Genomic DNA, 14,974 nt, shown 5'->3' on the forward strand with positions numbered 1-14,974 from the left:
AAATATACAATTTCAATTCAGAAAATATCACCATAGTTAACAGATGGTATCTTCGTGGAGAAATTTATTATTATTATTTGTTCACTTAAGTTTTCTTACTTAACCTATTAAGCTTCTAGTTTTTGCATGTTACTTTCTTAACAAAATAACGAACAAGCATCAAAATAAGTTTTTTCACTTGCTTTAAGACCTTTTGCTTTTAAGCAGTTTAATAAGTTTTTTTTGTCTTCTTTAATCACTAAGCTGATTGTCCACACAATACATGTAGCTTTCAAATACGTATCTTAGAACACAAAAACACACTTCAGATATTAAATCAGAATGTTCAGAAATTATTAGAAGAATTACAGGCACTTCTAAAAAGACAAAGGCTATAATAGAAGAAGTATGTCAATGTAGGCTGAACAAATGGTAATCATTTTAAAGCAAGAAATGGTTGATGCTTTATATTCCAATTTTTCTTTATTTATGGCGCATACTTCTAAGTTGTTGAACAATCTGAAGCTCTTGTAATGAAAATAAATAAATTATGAATGTAAAGTCACACAGATAATATAAAAAACAGAATTATAAAAGTACATTTTAATGCTCTGCTTATTAACATACATTAACAATGAAGTACTTTTATTAAAGTTCTGAAATTAATTTTATTCTGTAAAAAAAAAAAAATTTTGAAAATGTGCATTTTCACTTGCCCATACCATTACATGTAATACACACTTTCTAAGTTGACCTTGGTTTCTTCTATAAAAATAAAAACCCAACAGAATTAAATACATTATTGTAAAACAATAAATTCAAATGCTTCCTTTTATCTCCTTTTATAAATTTCTTTTTATTACTGATAAGAAAGTTTATTTCATATAATCTAGTCAGTTTCAACTTGTTTGATACTCATTAATACAGATCTATTTCTCCAGTTGCATAAGTCATCATTTCCAATTAGTAATAAGAAAAACTGGCAAATATTTTGTTTTGTCATGTTGCAGCATAATGAGCTACCTGCACTCTTGTCCACTGCAGAGAATGAAACTTCATATTGTAGCATTATAAATTTTCAGATTTTTTTTTTTTTATCTACTTTAATAATGTGAAAATGACAAATTTCTGTAAGGTGTGTCTGTTTGACAAAATATTTATAATAAATAGCATTTGTAAATTATATTTACACACAGATCTGATTCTGCTTGTATGATAATGTTTCTTACACTATAATTTTGTCTCTCAGTTTATCCTGAATATTATTCTATTACATGTGTTCTCTTTAAGTGATTGTAACTTTGGAAATTTTCTACATTACTTATTTTTTGGCTGTTTGTGATTTTCATAAAGTATCAGTTTGGTTTGGTTTTAATTACTGGGTCTGAGATTTAAGTTTGTAATCCAAAAAGGTCTAGTCTCTTTCATAAAGAGGGCACAAAGGATTCCAGTGACAAACAGCAACTTAATTGGCACAAGTGGATCAGAATTGTGACATATCCATAACAGGTCAATCTCTTCAGAGCTGGTTAAACTGAAACAACTGGGATAAAGTGCATTGCTCAGGGCCAAATGGCACAACATGAGACAGGCTCAACCCCACTAACATGCAACTATGAGACCAGTGCATGAAGCCATTAACCTGCCCAACCCCATAGTTATTAATGACACTGTTTTATTGCATTTCCTGCAGGGAAGCTAGTAGTATATTATGTTTTATATACAGATTTCCCACATTTTCAGCAGAAAAAAAAATTTAAAAAATTCTGAATATTTTCATGAAATTCAAGGATTATTTCACAGTTTTTCTTAGAATTTCTAGCATAAAGATGGTGATCAAGTGCTATAACACTTTACTGAAAATAAAAAAAATTGATTTCCTTCCTTTTATGAATAAGTGATTTATTTCTTTGTTTTAGGGTTGCAAACCTTTATATGAGTTCTAAACAATAATTGAGTTTATACACTCTTAATGAAAGAGACATTTGAATTATATGAAAAAACTTCAAAAAATTTTTTTAGTTAATATTTCAACCAGTGGCTTTATAGCCCCTGGTCCTCCCCACAATTGATAAGGGATTCTGGCAAGCATCATTAAATGGTTATATAATTGTTTACTCTTCAATGGATTTTAAACCTTGGAAAGAAGAGAAAAAAAAATACATTTAACATATTCAAACATTTTACAACCAAATTATTAGTAAAAATGATTTTCTGAATTGCATGGTTATGCACTTCATTAGCACTTCAAACACAAGTTATAAGTTGTCTTCTGAACATTTTACCACTGTGCCCATTTCTTTTCTTTCAAATGACTATGCTGTGACAAGCTTATTAATTCTCTCCACATAGGTTCAGTCAACTTAACTGACCACATGACCTTTTTTATAAAAATTATGGTTTGTCTAATTTGATTTGAGTAATTTGTTTATTTTTGTAGTTTCTTGGCGAGTAAGTAATAGTGATAAGAAGATACCTAAAGAAAATGTGAATCACATTAGGGGAAATTTAAGATTTTCTAAATATTACCTTATAAAATATAAAAGTTGAAAATTTTGTTTGCTGTTAAAATATGGATAATTAGATAAAGTTCTATGATATACTAATTGGTGCAACATAAGTTAATAAAATTTCAAATGTAAGATACTAAAACATAGTGTCATGTGCAGTAAAGGAAACTTGTGCCAAGAAGGTTAAATATGTACCTACCTTTCTACTCTTTGTAGAAATTCATCAGAAGAGCCATATTTATCTTACATATTCAATTTCACATATTTAAATCTTCACTTAGTTTATATTTCATTTTACTTTCAAAATATTTGTCATTTATCATTTACAACTGTATTTAAACTGATGCTCGTGGGGCTTTATAAAGATGTTTTTAGCAGATTCCCTGTAGAGACGTGTATCGAAACAAGATGGTACTTGCATCATCTTGTTTATAACATTTCAAAACACAACAACAATTTCAACTCATAACAATCATTAAACCACTCAAATATGATTTTACAAACACACTTAATACACAATTAAGTAAAATACAAAAGAAAGACTGAATTACAATTTAATGGTGTCTCTAATTGTAGCATACTTTGGTAAGAAACCACCATAAGTTCTACTGTTGATAAAGCACATTCAATATGAACATCAGTTATGTGTATACTCAAGGAAATTGTGCACACTAATTTCAAATTAACCACCGAAAGAACAGAGTGTAAACTGAGCTCTTTTTGATCAATATATATATATATATATACACACACACACACTTGTGTCAATTAACTACAAGTACACTGTAGATTTCAAGGTAAAGTACAGAACGTGAGTGTGGAAACTACCAAGGGATAGAAAGTTTACTTCTCTTTCTCAGTGAATGCAGTTGTAGGACTTTGGATATCATGTGTGAAATAGGTCATACTCATGCACACTGCCAGCTTACTTGGCTAAGAGTGTATGCTGCTAAAGTTTAGATTTTTCAAAGCCTGTGGATCATGTGACATGAAAACTGCTGTTAAAGTATTTTTTGAAAAATGATAAAACATTACATAACAAAAATTCAAATTATAATAAACATTAAAGTTAATTTCATTGACATTTATTGATAGTAAAGTGAATTAATGAAATTTTGAATGTAACACAGTATCATACACAGATATTTAAAGATGGTGCTGTAGGCCATAGGGTTTAATGAAGAAGTGTGAATGACAAAGTCAAACTTGTAATAACGTTGTACAGGGGTGTATTGATTTATGGTATTAAATTTGCAGATAATTCTTATATGAAGCTATGATTCAAATTTCCCCAAGCAGCCTCCAGGTACACTGATAACGTAAACGATTTCAACCAGCCTATCATAACACTAGAGCAAAGCTATCAAAATAATGCTGTTAAATGCACTTTGAGCCATAACCATCAATGACCTAACATTCTCAAATGTTATGATAGTAATATGGTCTTTCTCCTCAAATATTTGTGCAAGATCAACACACTGTTGACTTGAGTGGCACCATGAACAATTGCATATATTTACTAACATCAAATTATGGCACTTTGCTCCAAACTGTAAATAGGCTGATGACATACACCATGAAATCTGCCAATGGGTGCACAGTTTTGAAACCTAACTTAATTGATGCCTAACTGACCAATGCATTGATGAAATAAGATTCTTAGATCCTTCAAGAAAGAAAAAGAGAAACATATTTTAAATCCAAAAGAGATTTCCCAAATAATAATACAAATTTCCCAGTCTAGAAAATTGTTATATGAAATTCTCAAATACTTTTAGATTTTACAGATGTGTTGGAACCCATTATTTAACTATTGCCATTTATTAAAGTTGTTTTTTATTACTGTAAAAGATATTATTTGATCCTTATTTGATGTGTTTACAGAGTAATTATTTTATGTGACATGCAAAATTTATTTAGCATTATGTCTCTAGTGAAGTATAAATAAAGAACTGATTTTCAAGGTATAATTTTGACCTTAGCACTGTTTAAACCCTTTCATCATCTAATTCCACTTATACCTCCTATTACTGTAGTGAACAAGTGTCCATGCATTTTCAGTCCCAGAATATCACACTGATAATTAATGATAAGCCCTAATAAGAAATCAAATCAGACAACAAGTACGCTGAACTACAGCTCTCAAAGTACAAAAACATTAATGTAAACATGCAGTAATATGTTTGTTTGTTTACAATAACAATTTCTAAAATGTGCAGTAAAAATTTTTTAGAGCCACTGATTCTAATGGAGAGACTCAAAGATCTCTCTTAAGAGAAATATTTCCATTTAAACTCTGCCAATTATTTTCTTTGTTATTACTCTTACATTTATACAATTATTGACAGTTTTTATTTAAACTTAAAATGCAATCACATCAATGTATAAAATACTCTGTTGATGCAATACAAAATTTTCTGGTTTTTTTAGTAACTATTCTAACACACATTTATGGTTTATTCTACTATTACTTATGTCTATGATTTTATTATGATAATCTGAAATTCTGCAATTTTTTTCCTTTGTCTTGCTACTTGTTAAAACCTTAGCAATTTGCACAGAGCAACAAAAGAACTCTTCTGTAATTATAAGAGAGAGAGAGAGAGAGAGAGAGAGAGAGAGAGAGAGTGTGTGTGTGCACGTGATATCAGTATGATTTTTAAAATTTCACCCACATTACACATTGGATATACCCAATGTTTTTAAACAAACAAACACTTTACACTCTTATCCAGATTCCTGTAAAAAAGACCATCTTAAATGTTATTTTGAATCATGTATATACAAACTGAAACATTTATAAATACACAAAAGCACCACACATACACGCATATATAGATGTTACTTCTGGAAATCTTCTTTAACACAAATTTAAAAGAATCAAGTTTTGAAGCAATACTGTATCTAATAACTTTGTATGTATGATGGAAATAAACATAACTGCAAACAAACTAAAGTGAATAGACAAGCATGAAAAGCAAATAAACGATACTTAAATTTAAAAATTGTATGAAAGAAAAAAATTTAATACATAGCTATCACAAAACAAAGTTTAAGCCTTCTATTAGGTGCATGCAATAGTCCAAGTAAATCTTTACACAACATAATAAAAGTCTTACCTTTCATTTACTAATTTGTCATGAAATGGATCACGTGGTTGACGTTTCATAATGTCACTTTCAGCTTTCTCATAAGCAAGAGAAATAGCAGGAACCTGTGGAAGGGGTGTTCAAGCAATAACAACCAAATGTAAACTCAGCAGCAACAAAAATTTTTCCAGAAATTTTAAAGGAATTAAGTCAAGATCATATTTTGACCTAAATAAGATAGCTAACTGTTACATGCTAGGGTATTAGTTTACAAAGACATGCAAAGACAGACTCATGCAGAACATCCAACGAAGCAACCAACAATAGCAATAGATAGCTTTAAAGTGCCCATGTAGAAATCCTATAATTAGAAAGAAAGAACAAAGACCTTACTCTTCATGTGTAATTGGTTAAAAGCCTTCCAAAGAGAATAAATATAGAAAAACACAAAGAAGGAAAGAAAGTTAAGTCACCTCTCATTTACAAGTTTATCATGCAGAGGATCACGAGGTCTTCTTTTCATTATATCTGATTCAGGGCGCTCATATGCCAGTGATATAGCAGGCACCTACAGCAGAGTAGCCAAGATGGACAACATACATAAAGACACAGAACAATAATAGAAGTAGACAAAGAGGTGAAGTACATATTTACTACAACTGAAAGAATTAAATTCTGGTCATACAATAAACAGGTACACTTTCAGAGTGAAAAAAAGAACATATATACAATACCAATACACAATAATACTATTAAACTTTCTATGAATGTAAATAACAAAACTTATGCTAATTCAATTTCAACCTGTCTAAAGACACAAGGTTACTTGTAATTACAAATACTACCACTGAGTATAGATAACAATTACAGTAAGGTTACTTGTAATTACAAATACTACCACTGAGGACTACAAAACTTGTAAACCTAAAACACATATCCATCTAAAAACAGGTATATGCAAGAATAATGGTAAAATTTTAATGAACTTTTATAAAATGGAGGAAATTGATTGTACCTTAAACTGAACAGGTGAGTTTGAAGGTTTATTTACCAATACCAGAGAAAATGAAAGAGAGATGGAATTGTATTGAAAGTGCTTTACATAAAAGATAAATTTATTAAGTGATCTTTGAAAGTTTAATTTTACATGGAAAATACCATGGAAAATACCAAATTTTATAATAAGGTGACTATAGGTCACAACTCAAACTTAGTCACAGTTGTAAGTGAAATGAGCTAAATAAATGTTTGCTCAATTTATAATTTATAACAATTCAATAAAAATATTTTGGTATTGTTGGAAACAATTTCCATTTTTGTTTCAATATTACACACTAGTGACTTGGATGTTTGAAACAAAAACCCTTCTTCAACATACATGTTTTTTCCAACATCATAAATGACTCAGATGTCTGTTGCATTAGCCAAGTATTACTATTTTATCCCATCCCCTTCACTACCATTAAAACTATGGCTAAAAGAGAGAGCAATTACGATCTATTAAGTTAAAAGAACAATGTGTGTGACTCAGTTTGTCCGTGCATTGTGTGTGCCAGCTCACACAAAACCCAATATCCCTATTGGCTAACTGTACAGTGGTACTTTATATATTTATAATATGAACTTTAAAGACTATTATTTCATTGACACAAATAAACACACAAGGAAACATATTCAGTTAATTATTTGAGTTCTCATGGCTTGTAAATAATGCAACATTACATATCAATAACAATTCCAACATATGCTTAAAAATCAACAATAATGTCTAAAGTTTAGATATGCTTTGTACATGAAGCATATGTTTACTTGCTTTACCATCTACAGTAGTTAGCCACAACTTCATTAATTACAGATGATATACTAATGCAATTTAGACGCATACAAATTTATAAAAACACACATGACAAAAGTTGATTTTCACACATTCTTATACTGTAATTTTAAAAATTCACTATTTTACAACTTATTTTTCAAACTATCATAAGAAAAATCAATAATTATGCCTAAGTTTAAATATGCTTCATAGGTGAAGAACAAGTTTATCTCCTGGAAAACTAAATAATGACACCATTTATGTTACTGGTGGCAGTGGATCAAAAGCTTTTCAAATCAAATATTTTTGGGGGATAGTAAAAACAAAAAGAGGAAATACTATTACGTAAGGAATGAGAAAACTAAGTGAAATAGTGATGATTGAAGACACTGATTTTTATACTTCTTGATACCATAATTTAAAATCACAATTTTATAACATCAGTATTAGAGTTTTATTAAAAAAGGCATTAGTCAAAGATGACCATTATACAAAAAGTGATGTGTACAAAGATACTTTTCATTTACAGTCATCTCATATTTTTACACTTGTTTACTTTTATACAATTTTTGTTTGCTAAAAAATGTTCCAGTAGTCAAATAAGTTTAGTACTTACATAATATGTCAGATAAGAGTTTTTAAGAGATTAATCTCATGTCACAAATTACTTTAAATGTTATCATCATTTGCACATCCTAAGTAATCCATAAATGATGAAGAAAGACTTAAAATAATCTTTATTTGCATGTCAGATAAGTATACTTTCATTCTACTGAAAGCTCTGCTATTATAAACACCAGAAAGGAACAAACATAGATGTACAGTTGTTTCAATCAGAACATAGTTTAATTTCTACCTATTACTTTAAAAAAGTAAAGTTCAACCATCCTGCAATAGTCTCTAGCATCAACCACATACTATCAACTGTACTCCTCCATCTATGTTAACACAACCATTAATGTTACACCAATTACTGTTGTCCAACTGTCACCAAGAGAAAAATATTCAAATGAAACTAGAAATTAATTTTATGAGATAGTTAACAATGACCAACTGTTTTTAATCCTAGTATTATTTTGTTATTTTTATGCATGACAGCCATGAAGTTTATTTCTTGGCTATACAAGTGCTTCTAGAATATTAGTTGCCTCATTTCAGCAAAACTGCACAAGTTATTTTTTCTACCCATCCCTAACTGTAAAGTGATAGGTGAAATGGGATGTAACCCATGAACCCTTGGATTCACAATATGACATGCTAATCAGTAGGCCATGCTTACAGAATATACAGAACCAGGATTATGCAAAACATCTGTTTAGAAACTATATAAATCAAAGTAAATGACCTCTAACTAAACCATAATGATGGCCTCAACAACATCAGCTGTATTTGGCAAGGCATTTTCACCATTCATACACCTAATAAGAAACTCAGCCTCTACCTACTAAAACTATTTGTCACATTTAGTCCCTACTGTCCTAATAATGATACATAAACCTTGGGCTGTTGAGTACTAGTCATACCAGAAAAAGACAGACCAATGTTTAGTTAAAACATGTAGCATGTTTCACCATCAATAACTTTTCTTTATGCTTATAAATCATTTATATACCTATAATCATGATACCTATGATTTCTTAATCTCTCATTCCTGGAAATATATCGAGGAGTATCATCCAGCAGGATCAGAACAGTCTGGTCTAATTACAACCATTAAATGTCCTACATATTGGTCCAATATTTTGTTGACATATTACTGACTCACAAATACACTTCTCAGAAACTCAGTAAGATGCATATGTCACTGAAAGCTCATGTTTTCATACATGATATCAGATATTTTATATATAGAAAATGATGCTACACACAGAATTTCACTTTTTTTTAAGCAACAGACAAGAATAAATTATCTATAGAGATAGTAAATTCATCATCTTTGAAGAATAAAGAAACCCATTACTGTTGATGTCATTTTTAGTGAATTAAACTGATTTTTGATACCCATTCAACCATAAGGTTGCACCAGGTTTTTTCAAATTAAGCTGGACATATATAATGTGATTCTGATTAGTTTATATTGAGTCATGAGCTCTGGATTTGCAAATCTGAACAGCTATGTTGTGGAAATAATCAATATTATACAGGTGATTTTAAACAATCTTCTCTGGTTTGTAAGTTGTCTCACAGTAAGTTGACAATCGCTCTACTTTGAGCTGAACAAATTAACTACTGTTTGTTGCTGTAGTTGTACAAAAAAAGAAGAGACCAAAACAGCAAAAATTTGAAATCTGATTAGAGAAACATTATCTATGTTTGGTAAAGTGGATAGCAAGTGTAAAATACACCCAACCAGCTATACACTCTCTCAATATGAAAAAAATGCATATAATGTGTGAGAAATATTTTATAATTTGAACTTGCATTCAAGCACAATTTCAAAGCAATATTAACTTTCTGCCTCTATGTTTTTGATATATGTTATATAAAACTTCCACCAATAGTTTTGAAACACCAGATAAATTGCATACAACACATCACAGTGTGTAACATTCAACTGCCAAACATGCTAGAGGTTGAAATCCTTTAATCTTAAGTTAACCTAGTGTGTTTTGTGCTAACTCATTAAAGTTTTTCCAATTTAATAATTTTAACACTTTAATAAATCATTAGCAATCTAAGAATTATACTTATCAATACTAAGAGTTGAACAATGTTTTATAGCTGATTTTTCAATAAAATATCTGGGAAAATATTTATAAAGGCAAAATTTGCTTTTTTAATGGCAGAAAATAGGCTAATTACTCTTATGACAACCAAGTTATGACCACTTGTGTTTGTATTTTACATATTCTAAATTAAAAATATAAATACCAGGGTTTTCTTATGATAACATTTTCCTGGGAGTATAAATGAAATATCAGTATTCATACAGATTATTCTGATTATTACTGTCAATAAATAGCATAATACAAGTTCACTGAAGTTTCAAGTCTTAATCTGCTGATTAATTAAATTTTAAATACCTACAATTCTAAATTGTTAGTCTTCAAAGTTAAGATTAGTTAGAGAAGCAATAATATAGACCCAACCCCATGCTCTTCTATCTTCTATTAATTCATGCATTTTGAAAACTACAGTTATTTCATATTCATTCTGTGTTTGCACAATTTACTGGCACAAATAAATAGGAGGAAGTAAACTCACCCCAAAAAACTGAAAAAATTCAATTTCAATAACAAAATTACTGTTCAAAAATACTGTCAACAATTATTAATGTTTGACAAACAACAACTGAAGAACTGCACAAGTTAAACATTCTTTAAGGTATAAAATTACATTTCAATGTTTTAAAACTTGAATAGAGGTTTTCTTCATAATGGTCTAGAAGAAAATACTTATCTATACAGTTCACTACTCTAGATCAAAGTTTCTCATTCTATCATCCACAGATCTTGGACTACATGAGCATTATAGAGGATGAGGAGGGTTTAAAATAGCAAAGACAGAGCCTCCAAGTTCAATCAAATAAAACCATTTTATGTTGATATTTTACTAAGATATATATTTATGTTAATGCCATTTTTATATAACACTGTGGTGTCAGTTTTCACAAGTGGACCTATCTGAATATGGAGTGGGTGAAGGGATTTGTAAGACTGTCTTTGTTTCATGTATAAAACTTTACCAAATAATTCTGTTTTTGTTTCCAGTTACCTCTTTGCACATACTTCACCAATGGTATTTTACCATCATATGAAACATTAATATTCCAATGTTTACAAAGCATCATGAGAATGGGTATGCTAAAATACAGACATTTAACCCACATATAGTTTATTATTTTTAAATGGTAAATAGCATTACAAGACATTAATTGGTGCAATTTTTTTTAAATATTTCATTTACAAGTTCTTAATGTTTAAGTCTGTTAAAAGCAGATAAAATAGCATGTCATCCCAGTTAGGAAGACCAGCTTTGAAATATGCAGTCAATTTAAATAATTAAAGTTCATACACACCAAAAAAATTCCACTAGTGACATGTGTAAATTCTCATTTTTATAAATTTGATATCCAAAAACCACAAAAATACTTAAATCACACAGAAAACTAGTATTATCCATCTTTGTCAAATTTATTTTTTGTAACCACTAATAAATGTGGAACTGAAGTTTTTGTAGTATAGCCATCTTATAACAAAACAATAAACATATCTAACAACTGTTATGAGAAGATTATGCAAGTTTTAAAATAAAAAATAAAACAATAGCAACTCATACCTAACAGACCAATAAAATCAGATATGAGGTAATTTAATTTTTGAGAAAAAAAAAAAAAAAAGCATTACAATGTATTTAAGTTTCAACTTACCAAATCAGTACCCAAATCAATACACAGAATAGTGACTGTTCCTAGAGGGAGTGGTACATCAGCAAGAATGAACAGCAGGAAAGGACTGATTTCAGGAATGTTACTGGTCAAAGTATATGCAATGGATTTTTTCAGGTTGTCAAAAATCAAACGTCCTAAGAAATATATCAACTGCTTAGATTCCTGAAAGCTGCACTTTCATCTACTAATTCTTAAAATAATTTTAGAAAATTTTACTCAAAAAGTGCTGGAAACAAAACATCAATATGCTACTATTTAATTAGAAATTATCTGTTCACCATTTTCAAAAAGCAGTTAAACTCAAAAATATCCAACTACAATAAAATGGCATTAATCTAGAAATTATGTAATAGCAGTAGTGTAAGATGTTTTATATTTTGAAAGTCACTCATATTATTAAAACATATTAACATTAATTAATTAAAATCTTTCTTGATTCCTTAATAATACAGTCAAGTGTCATTAGATTTAATGATAAGTATCTAATGAAAAGATTGTCAGATTCACAAGTGAGATCAATTAAAAATTATAAAAAGGCAGATTATCTTTGATATTATAATTCAGTGTTCCAAGAAAATCAAGATGGATGCAAATTATCTAAAATTTACATAATGTTGAACCAGTGGAACAACCTCATATTTAAGAAACTCTGAATAGTTTCAAATTTACCACTTGTATCTAAAGAAATTTAGAAAACTTAATAAAATGTACAAGTTTATTGTATACAAAAAGTGAGATGTGTTACAAAAGTAATGCATTAGAGATGTCCGTGAACTGAAGACATAGGTGGGAGTAAAAGTGACAAGTCAGTGTACAAAGTAATATGTTATTATGAAGAACAAAAACATTTTTGACCATTGTAAAGTTTGGATACTGCATATTCTCTAGAACCTCCAAAATGCATATCATAATTTCTTTACTGTATCTCTGTATGCTGTATCTGGTATAGATTTTCCTTTTATCAGAAAGTGTTGTTAAATCAGCAATGCAAGGTAAAACATTTAGTTAATAAACCTGACATTAAATAGACAATATCACGTTAAATGGCACTTTGTAAAAAAAATCATGGTATGTGTAGTTTGACTGTCATCCTTACTTACATATTTTGTAAACCTATTTTAAGAGTTAATAAGCACAATAATCATTATTTCTACAAACCTTCCTCAACACCTGTGACAATGGATGCAAAGTTGTCATCAAGCAGAATCATGTCAGCAGCCTGTTTGCTTACATCACTTCCAGCAATACCCATAGCAACACCTGATCACAGAGGGACAAAATTATTAGAAGAGTTAATAATAACAAAAAAAAAAAAAGAAGTTATTTTCATTTGTTTGTGTCTTGCTAAACAAGGCTGCACAATGGGCTATTTTATTGTTATTTATAAGAACCAATACTTACCACTAAGCCACTATGGGACTAAGTTTGAAACTACTAAACTTCTCAAACTCACCATAGCATTTAAATACTTACTCAAATGTAACTATAGTAAAACACCAATCTTAATTAAACAAGTTACTACTATTTTGTAACTATGATGATTTACTTTCAAAAACAGCTATAGCACAACACTAGAACAATGATTTTCATACCTTTTTATAATTAAAAGTATTAATACAATACTATGAAATCATAAGAATGAGTTATAACATACAAAATACTGATGTTTGAATATAAATATGATTTTTCACCTCATAATGACTAAAGGATATATAAAATTGATATGAATAATCTTTTATACTGGTCTTTTCTGGACCATTTGAAAGAGGCATTATTTATCTGCCATGTAGTGGTCAGTCAGTCAAAGTATTAATGCAAAGCTCAAGAGCTATGAATCTGTGGCTTTGCCAATCAATCTTATCTAAATTCAACAAGTTTTATCTCAAAGTGGTGTAAAGTCTTGTTTTGTGTCCAACTTAATAAAAAATTGCACCTTTATTAACTGGAACATTTCCTGCCAGTCTACAAGTATGAATTAAATTATCACTTACAATTTCTTTTGAAATCCAAAACTTTTTCAGTAGATTTCATTAGAGTTTAAATTTCATAATTTCACTTTTCAAACAGTAGTATCAATGTATTTTGTATTTAATTTTTTTCTGTGTATAACAGATGTACGAGTTTTGCTGCACTCTTGTTAAATTTTAATTCATCACATATTAACTCAAAATTTGATATTTTTGCTTTCTGTAAAGTTGAGTAATTAATCTTATTAATGATTAAGCATCATAAATATCCAAAACACAAAATGGATTCCATTCAGTAAATTACACATTGTCATAACAAACGAGGTATCACCATTTCATAGCATGCTCAACACTCAACTTTATCCCATATGATGTTAAATGTCTGCATTATGTATACATACAACTTTATTCCACATGATGTTAAATAAACCCCTCTTTGTATATGTATATAGACATAAAAGCAAGTTATTATTATTCCACATTTTCATTTATTTTTGATATTAGCTTTTAGACACAATTCCAGTAATAATTTCATCCTAAGAATTTTTTGTCTTAATACATATATTATCAGTTTATATAACAAACAGTTGTTTATATACTTTATTAACATATCTTACAAATTCTCTAACATACAAATTGAACAGTGTAATGAAGTAACATAATACATTTGTTTTTATATCTTTAAAACCATCTCTTAAAGTTGAAGAAATTTACAATTATAACACAATAACTGTCAAAAAGAAAAAAAAATCATAAAGAAACATTCTGGAAGCTCTCAATTAGAAACTAATCAAGTCAGAGGTTTTGATTGTTTGTTTTGAATTTTGTGCAAAGCTACACAAGCACTATCTGCATTAGCCATCTCTAAATGTTGAAGTTGAGACAAGAGGGAAGGCAGCTAGTCATCACCACACTACTGCCAACTCTTGGGCTACTCTTTTTGACAATGAATAGTGGAATTGACCATTATATTGTAACACCTCCATGACTGAAAGAACGAGCATGTTCGGAGTGAAGGGATTTGAACCCGTGACCCTCGGATTACGAGTTGAGTGCCTTAACCACCTGGCCATGCCAAGCCCCTAAAAGTTTTGAATTATCCACATTTATATGGCAGTTTTCAGTATATAAAAAACCAACCTTATCTCTCAAACATTAAAACTACACCTTAATCACATTTTTGTAATATTTATAGATAAATAACTATGCTAAATATTTTAAAG

The 14,974-nt window shown here is 29.4% G+C and overlaps 1 protein-coding gene across 2 annotated transcripts in view; it reads right to left on the reverse strand.

The window, feature by feature from the left end:
- LOC143225158 (sodium/potassium-transporting ATPase subunit alpha-like) overlaps positions 1 to 14,974 on the reverse strand; it is an 80,973-nt gene that overhangs the window by 10,871 nt on the left and 55,128 nt on the right. Inside the window, exons 15-17 of one of the 2 annotated variants that reach the window (XM_076454100.1) lie at positions 12,943 to 13,044; positions 11,764 to 11,918; positions 5,609 to 5,703 (exon numbers count right to left, since the gene is read on the reverse strand). In XM_076454100.1, coding sequence (XP_076310215.1) covers positions 5,609 to 5,703; positions 11,764 to 11,918; positions 12,943 to 13,044 — 352 coding nt within the window. Of the gene's footprint in view, positions 1 to 5,608; positions 5,704 to 6,051; positions 6,147 to 11,763; positions 11,919 to 12,942; positions 13,045 to 14,974 lie in introns of both variants that reach the window. The other variant, XM_076454101.1, reaches the window with a different exon arrangement.

The sequence above is a fragment of the Tachypleus tridentatus genome, chromosome 9, assembly GCF_004210375.1.
Source record: "Tachypleus tridentatus isolate NWPU-2018 chromosome 9, ASM421037v1, whole genome shotgun sequence".
Classification (NCBI taxonomy): Eukaryota; Metazoa; Arthropoda; class Merostomata; order Xiphosura; family Limulidae; genus Tachypleus; species Tachypleus tridentatus.